The sequence below is a fragment of the Ammodytes marinus genome, assembly GCF_949987685.1.
Source record: "Ammodytes marinus genome assembly, chromosome: 3".
Classification (NCBI taxonomy): Eukaryota; Metazoa; Chordata; class Actinopteri; order Uranoscopiformes; family Ammodytidae; genus Ammodytes; species Ammodytes marinus.
The window spans coordinates 5,290,030-5,299,200 of record NC_137232.1 but is presented as its reverse complement, the minus strand read 5'-3'; the positions used below and the strand labels follow the sequence as shown (position 1 = coordinate 5,299,200).

Sequence of the window (9,171 nt, the reverse complement as noted above, 5' to 3'; positions counted from 1 at the left end):
CAAAGATCTTTTGGACAGCGAAAAAAATAATGCTAAACGTTATGATGACATTCCTGTTTTTGGTGAAGTGTTTACTCTGAACATCATCGCTACCATTTAAGATATCTGAAAATTCCCTGTTTACATTAACTGTATTACATTACATTACATTACATTACATTACATTACATTACATTACATTACATTACATATCATTTTGCTTACGCTTTTAACCAAAGCATCTTCCAATGAGTTCATTCAACCATTAAGGTACAAACTCAGAACAGCAATAATTATGTACATTAGAGATGATGATGGATTTTTTTTTCAAGGTTGAGTTTAAAGTGGTGTGTGGACATCCATTGAGAGATGTCAGATGTTCGTGCTGCTACCTGGGTTTCAGGCGATGGAAAATAGATAATGAGTTGGTTGTCGTCTGCATAGCTGTGGTAGGAAGAACCGTGTGAGAGAATAACAGAACAGAGGAAGATAGTGGACAGAGAAAAGAGGAAGGGGACCCAGGACGTCCATTTTTGAGTGGACAAGGTTTTCGGACACAGAGCCTCTCCAAGTTATACAGACAATGTTAGAGACTAAAGCTAGTGAACATTACCAGTTGGTTTGGGATCAAACAAGAGCTAGAAGGACAGTGGATATTGGATTATATCAGTGAGATGGCCAGAAACCCCACTCCAAAGGAATGGTGATGTAGCTCAGCACATCTGCATCAGTGTATGGATGTTGTTCTGGTCCATTGTCAGCGCAGGCAACGAAACTGGCTCCATTTACCTTTTTTATTAAAACTCACTATCCATTCATCCATCTTTCACATTATCAATAAAATGCAGCAGTTTGTCAGTGCCCTCTGTATTTTGGCCCTGCGGTCCAGCCATGACTCAGCCGTCTGCCCGTCTGCCTGGTCGTCCCCCCTCACCTCTAGACCTTCTGTCTGGAACCAGAGCAATACCATTGAATGATCCAAACAATTCATCAGCAGGATGGAGGAACGACTCAACAGTCATTTACCAGGGCGCGCGGGGAGGGAATAGGACTGGAGTAATGGCCTCCATTTGTACTGTGCAAACTAACTTTATCAGCAGGCTGGCCTGAGGGGAAGACAGAGAGATGAGGCAGACAGATAAATACAAGAGAGGGAGATGGACACAGGGAGAGAAAGGAGAGAGAGAGAGAGAGAGTGAGAGTGAGAGGTCATCAGTTCCCTGGAGAGCAAATAGATTCATAAATGTGTTCTGTATCAATAATGGAAGGAGGGAGAGAGAGGGAGGCATGACAACAGAGAAAGTAGAAGAGAGACAAAGAGGCAACCGAGGGGAAGCGAGGAGAATGACCGCGATGGAGAGGATAGAGGATGAGAGAGAGAGAGACAGAGAGAGACAGAGAGACAGACAGAGAGAGAGACAGAGAGATTTGGATACAGTGAAATGTAGAAAAGGCCACAGTAAAGCCATGAGGCTCCAGCCTGCCATCGAACCCTACCTCTCGCTCTCATTCACCTCAGTACAATGGTATCTAAGCAGCTGTATTGATATGATGACAACTCTCTCACTGTAGAGTACACATTGTAACACAAACGTCAATATGCCTCGACTAAGACTACAGCAATTAAAAAAAACTGCTAAAACAGAAAATATTGTCGAAATATCACTTAGTGGTTCGATATCGATCTTCTAAGAATGTGGTCGGTGCAAACTAGAATTTCTAATTATATCATCATATATTTAGAGTTGGCTATTTGTAATTTCTCTGCCCTAACGAAAAACCTTGAATGAAAATACCTCTGGGTACTAGGGATGGGCATTTTAAGAAATTTCATTGATCGATTAATAGGGAAAATTAACGATCAATTATCGATTTAATCATTAGGCCTATCTTTTTACATAGGTATCATTTTTACATGTATCCAAAATACAGCATTTTTGCCATAGACTGTATACAAGAGGTGTTTACCCAATTACATCTGTATTCCAAGATCTTCTAATCTAGCCAAACAACTATCCATTAAGACGAGGCAACTTTTAAAAATAAATACATTAAATGCGGCGCTGGTTAAAGCCCGACAATGCCAATGCCACGATACCTTTAAACACATATGCGCCTCCTAAGATGCTGCCAAAGACTGCATAAGGGCACGGCAAGTTTCTCTGAGTGGTAAAGGACCTAACGTTACTTCATTTAATAAGCAAAATGTGCAAATTAGTTCCCTGATGAAGGCGAAGTAGGAAAGCATATAGACGATAAAGTTAGCCTCAAATGCTAGCGGCGCTAACGTGACACGTTAAACAGGGTCGGATGTAGGCTTCAATGTACAAGTGGTACATAATTCGGTTTGTTGAGGTTTTGCGCTTATACAAGGTTTCGCAATGTTTAATGAACTTAGTTATTTTCGGTTCTAAAGCTGTCCGATGCCAAACTTCGCCTTGACTTCTTCATGTTTATGTTTTATCTACGGCAGCTCGCAGGCTGCTGCCTGAGCCTGTTCTGTTGTCTCCTACTACTAGTTAAGTATCTCCCCCTGCTGGTAGGAGGTTTAATTGCTGCCCATAGTCTTTGGTGCTGCCACATAGTGAAATTCATTGCTCTGCTGCAGGGCTCACACTGCGCAACACAACGGCTATATGATCGATAACAATTTCACGATCACAATGATCGATCATCGATTAATTATGCCCATCCCTAGTACGTTTCCATGCACAGTTAAGTCGAGGTATGGTGAAATTGGACTAGAGTCCTTGTCCCAGTATACAAGCACAGGAGGGGAGTGGATTTATTGACCAGTAGGCCATGTCCATCTCCACTATGACGATATGCCCTCTTTCAGCAGCTTTTAGCTTTTCAAGGGTCTAACGGTTAGCGAGCGGCAAACTGGTATCATGTTAAACTGTGATATGGATAAAGTTACAGATATGTTCATTTCGTACTAGCTTGTACACACACACACAGCTTTCCTCTATTTTCTTGGTTGTTGTTCTTCTGTATTTTCTAGCTCAGCTCCCAGTCTCACTATCTGTATGTTTTAGCTCGATTTCTAGAAATGAAATGTTATACATGTGTACATGTATTTGAAAAGCTTGGTTTCGCTCTTTCAAAAACAATAAATAAATAATGTTTTTTATACATTTGGTTATTTTACTTAAAAGATTACAAAAACAAACAGAAAAAAACAAACACAGTTAATCGATTTTCGAACGTCATGTAAATGTATGAATGTGTCTGCAAAGAGGACATTGTATTTTTCGGCCTGACATCCATGCAAATGTTTAGTTTACCAGATGTCTTTATAAAAAGTTTTCATTGGAAAATGAGGCATAGGCCTTTTCTCAACCCTTTAAAGGAAAACTGGAGCTGTAAAACACCAAAAGTCACAGGATAATAAACGTACATAAGGAATATGCTTGAAGGCGAATGTAAGGACACTTTTAAAAAGAGAAACAAAAGCAGCAAATAATAGATAGGGTATGTTAGGTAAAAAATAGAAGAAAAAAAATCTGTTTGCATAGGAGCGTAAGCAAGTAGCAAACACAACACTAACACAATGTCACCTCTGAAAGCTGATACTGTTCATGGCAAATATGTCAGGAGAGAGTTTTTTCCTGCAGACACAGAGTAACACTCGTGGTTTCAGGTGTACTGCAGTCAGGGCATTGTGAATGCTGGCTCAGCGTTAATGCCATTTCTTACACTTGTGCATTATGATAGGCCGGTGCATCTGCTGCTTCACAGTATGCTGCATTTTCTATTTATCTATTTATTTGTTTCATGACAATGCACATTAATGTAATGTAAAACATGTACAGCAGTACACGTAAAAATGCCAGATTGTAGCCCGGGGGTTAATTTCCATCTGTAGTCCATTAGGCAAGTTGATGTTACAATAAAAAAGATATACAATAGAAACATTTGTTATATACAAATACAGAGAAACAGAAAGAAAAGAACAGTAATAGACAGACAGAGAGCAATGTTAGCATTCATTTGGTTTTTGTTTGATTAAGACCTTGTTTAATACGCGTAGACCTCATTTAATATTTTGTCTGCTTCCCTTCTGGTTAGCTATTCATTCACTGATACAAAAGCTGCTTGCTAGAGAATTGTTTTTCCGATTTTGCTATTCAACTTCTGCCTTTCAGTACTTTACCAGGCAAGTCCAAAACACACACGCAGACAAACATACACACACACACACACTGGTCTAAACAACACAGTGTGTGTGGTAGGTCACAGTTTAGGAAGCAATGAATGTATTTGTTGAGATCACATCTTCACATAAACCATCTGTTTCTGGATGCTACGGACCTGCAAACCTGACTCACCACCGGAATTATAACATTTCAATATGGATGGAAGGCGCACACACACACACACACACACACACACACACACACACACACTTATTCTACAGCGAAAGGTCGTGTGGGTACATTGAGGCAGATGCTATATGAGGCTGTGTGCGTCATTATCTCTGTGGCTGTTGACGGTTCACTACATCATTTAAACTCAGTATTGCTTCTTCAGATTGAGTAGTAAATTGACATGTCAGGACATTAAAGAATCGGCAATTATTGTTGCGTCATAGCCAACAGAATAAATCTTTTCCCATGACTGTCATCTCTATGTATCTAAGCAGCTTTTAGTTTTTATGCACCAACAATCTGGAACAAACTCCCAGAGAACTTGAGGTCTGCTGCAACTCTCAGTTCTTTTAAATCGAGTCTGAAGACTTTTTTGTTTCCTTTTTAACTTGCAATTTTCATTTTATTTGCTTCTTTTATTATGTTTTTAAATCGAGTTTTAATTTTTTTTTTTTTTTATTTGCTTCTTTTATTCGCTTTTAAATGTTTTATAATGTGTTTTATGTATTCTAATCTTGCCCCTGTAAAGCACTTTGAGTGGCCTTGTGTCTGAATTGTGCTATATAAATAAACTTGCCTTGCCTTGCCTATGTCAGTCAGCGGAGGCGCCGAGGTGAGTCATTATTACGGTGTGGGGAAAGTCTCTTACATGCTGCTTTCTTACTGTAACATTATTCATTTCATTATATGAATGTTTAAGTGCAGTGCCTGGCGCGTGAAACATACTCATAATAACTCACAGGTTTCCAGTGTAGCAAACTAGGTGGCAAACTCCCCAGCCTCACTGTGTGTGTGTGTGTGTGTGTGTGTGTGTGTGTGTGTGTGTGTGTGTGTGTGTGTGTGTGTGTGTGTGTGTGTGTGTGTGTGTGTGTGTGTGTGTGTGTGTGTGTGTGTGTGTGTGTGTGTGTGTGTGTGTGTGTGTCCTGTCATATCAGGAACTTGACGTTGACAGAAGGTGTGTTTGTTCATTCTTAGCTCCAGTGGTCCTGAAAACCTTTTTTTATATCCTGCTGCAGACTTCCTTCAGTCGGTTGCTTTCGTAACACTTTAGTCTCATTCCGTGAATAGATTATGTCCAACAACATGACATTTCCCCTCCATTTTCCACTACTCTGATTACTGACAACTCTTTGGCTGACAGCATCAGAACCACTTAGCTGTCAATGAATCATACCTGTACAACAAAACACCCATACACCTGTCACTGGATTATTGTAGCATGACTATCAACCACACTTGAGTCCATTATGTCGAAGAAGATGTTGAAAGTGTAATGAAGAATATTTGAATAAAGAATGTCTGACGCAAGATGTATCACAGACTATCATTGACCTAGATGTAACCATCGTTTGTTTAGTCCTACATTTGAGAGTTCTACAGTTGATATTTACAATTATTGTGAGTGAACATGTATAATATTCAGACGAACCAATAGCAGTTTCAACATATTTTTCTCAGTCACTGGAGTTTTTTAATGAGACACTTGAGCTTGTTAGTCTTTTATAAGCTTTGACAGTTCTGGTGGGCAGTGTAGCAACAGCCGTTACCAGGCTGCTCTCCACATTCAGTCTGCTCCTCTGCTTGGTTTTGATGCGAGTCAGGGTTGACAATAACATGGAAGTAGATCCAAAGTCAAGAGTTCAATGTACATTAACCCCCGCCTCTGGATATTTCTTTGCAACGTGACTCCAAAACTCTGTCAGTGACTTCTCAGCATGTGCCATCTTCTGCCCACAATCAAGAAGACAAATCCACCAGGCTTGTCCTGCAGTCTGGGAGGAACGCTGCTGCTGCTTTCAGTCCCTCTCAACGGGTTCCTCACCCAGTCCGGTTGCTCTGACTTTACTTCAATGTCATGGAAGGCCTGGTCTGACTAACCGGATATGGACAACGGAGATCACACTTGCAACAGATTATGATTAAAAAAAACTCCTCCCTTTCCCCTTCCCCGGACCAATCAGAGGACAGGAGAGGAAATAGACCAATGGAAGGAGAGGAGAGGGAGACGGGCTAATCAGAGGACAGAAGAGGGAACAAATCAATCAGAGGAGAAGGGAGGGAACGGCCAATCAAAGGAGAGGAGACCAATCAGCAACACATAACATTTGCAGATTCTTTGTACTGAAAAAAAAAACAAGAACAACCAATGTAGTCTACATGTCATTTTTAGATTTATTTAATATGGTCGGTTTTAAAAAAATACCTTAAGACGCTTAAGCCACAGTCAGCAAGTCTAAGATCGGAATATATAGTACACCTGTAAACGTTGGTAAACTAGCTAAGAAGCTCAACATTACATCAGTCAGGTGTAGGCGAACAGTGGGAATTCACTATCCAGGACAGCACAGAGATAAATCATGTCCGTTACATTCTGTTGGACTTTTATATTGTACAACCAGCTGCGCTTCCCAATCATACTGTATCACTGAATGCCACCCATATGGTATATATCATCACCTGACAATCCTCTGTAATTGTAAATAGCTTGTATGTTTCTGTGTGTTGTGCATCCAATAGGAGGGCGACTCTCTTGGGGCAATGGAGAAGGTTTGTCGTCAGCTGACCTACCATCTCAGCCCCCACTCTCGGTGGAGGAGACAGGGCCTGCTCAAGAGGAAACCTCAGGCCTGGTGAGTCTGTGTGTGTGTGTGCGCGTGTGTGTGTGTGCGTGCGTGCGTGCGTGCGTGCGTGCGTGCGTGCGTGCGTGCGTGCGTGCGTGCATGGGTGTCTGACTGCTACAGTGTGTGTGCCTCTGTTTTTATTAGCGTCTCAGTGTGTCACCAATGTATCATCAGCCTCTTTGGATGCCATGGAAAAATCCACTGATGAGTCTTGAGTCTCGCTCTGCCTTTGTGCATTACTGTGAAATATCCCCTGTTTTTTAATGCGTAAATGAAACATTTTAGTTATTATCTGTTTACTTTTTTATTTTTTGGCTTACAGTGTGACTCTTTATACCAATCACACAGTTGAATATTGCCTGACGAGGCCCCTTTTTGAAGTGTTATCAACGAGCAGAGGCGGTCATTTTCATTTACTTTGCATTGCGGTAGTTGGATTGTCCTCCGCTCCTTCTCCCGGCAACTGTGTTATATGGAGCAAGCCTCATTTTGACTGCCAGCCAAATGAAAGTGCATGGTTAGGATAAATTGAGTATATGCAGCAGCAGCGCAGCACAGCACAGTATGTAAATCTGTCACAAAGAGCCACTATAAATGGCTAATCCATACATTTCTCTGGCTCTGTAAAGTAGCCTGCAGCCAGTGAAGTATTATCTTCAGGATTATTAAAGCTGCTCTCAAAAATGTAATGTTTTATGGATGTGAAAGCCTGCATTCAACATAAACTATCCTATCAAGTAGTATTCTGAAAACATCTGTGTCGTTTTGAAATTTTTGAAATTTCCGGAGCTTAAGCATAAAATAGAAAGAGCATCTGCTGGTATAAAACAATGGGAAATCACTTAGAGAAAACACAGTATTTAATGTTGTTGTTAAACTGAATTGATATCACATGAATCATTAGCACACACATGGCAGGTAGAATTGGATAAAGGATGTGTGGTAACAATAGGCATGTTGCCACTGTCCAAGTGTCCCTGGGCAAGGCACTGAACCCTAAATTGCTCCTGATAGTTAACTTGCACCCTGCGTGGTAGCTGTTGCTATCGGTGTATGAATGTGTGCTCCTGTTGTAAGTCGCTTTGGATAAAAGCGTCTGCTAAATGGCATGTAATGTAATGGAAAATGTATTTAAACACTGCCCGTTTTACAGATTAGCCCCACGGGGAGCTGTGTGAAGAGTCAGATGTTTCATTGTGGGTCATTTAGGCGCCAGGTTTTTTGGCAAAGTGAAAGAATCCATGGAATAATAAACTATCTCTGGTTCTGCTGCTTCGATTACTTTTCATGTGTCCATGTGACTATGTTATAGGAGTGTAATACTAAATTGATGCTGCGTTTTTAATGCCTTACTAGCCTTACTAGCTAGTAGCCACTGACGTAATCATGCCAGGTCAGTAGGTGGCGATGATGTGTCACGTCACCCACCATAGAAGAACATTCTGAGCGTACACAGTGAGTGCCTTCTTGAGCGGACGGAAACATGAATAAAACCAAACTGGAAATGCTGTGCGCAATATATACTGTATTGATTCTCCTCAACTCGATGTAGTCATTTTGTAGTTAAGCTAGGTTTGCCTTGCGTTTCACAAAGCCTCCAGTTTCCCTGTCCCTACAAATACAGGCAAAGTGGTAAGGCAGTTTAACATGTAATTGAAGACAGACAGGAAACTTTGTCAGGATTTTCATTCATCGTCCATTTAGGATCTCAACAAAACATTTTTTTACCCTGGCAGCAGCACACAAATTCTGCTGTGCTTGGGTTTTCTTTCCTCCTCTGACCGGCTCATTTTAGTAAAAGCCTTCCCTCCTGACACTTGGCAAACCATTCACAGGAAATCATTGTGACCTACAAACGTCCTACGCACACCTCAGTGTTAGCTGACGTTTTACTAAAGACAATCATGATCAAGGACTACTGTATGCCAGAACAGCCGCATAAGGTTTAAGTTGAGACTTTTAATTTGAAGAGGGATAATAGTAGTCACATGGCATTGTAGGTGTCTTAATATTGTTTGCTTCATTGGACTGTTTTGATGATTTTTTTTTTAACTGAAAATACTGGACATCATGACATTCTGTATATTGTGATATCACAGCTATCATTAGGATTATGGAGAAAAGGAGATTGAACTGTAAAATGTTTCCAAACTTCGAACGGCAGCGTACTGTATATACAAAAATGACGCCCATGTTTTGTG

The 9,171-nt window shown here is 40.8% G+C and overlaps 1 protein-coding gene across 1 annotated transcript in view; it reads left to right on the top strand.

The window, feature by feature from the left end:
- lrrc75a (leucine rich repeat containing 75A) overlaps positions 1-9,171 on the top strand; it is a gene marked incomplete at both ends in the record, with an annotated part of 43,808 nt that overhangs the window by 18,053 nt on the left and 16,584 nt on the right. The window contains one exon of the mRNA XM_080053663.1: positions 6,867-6,979. Coding sequence (XP_079909789.1) covers positions 6,867-6,979 — 113 coding nt within the window. The remainder of the gene's footprint in view (positions 1-6,866; positions 6,980-9,171) is intronic.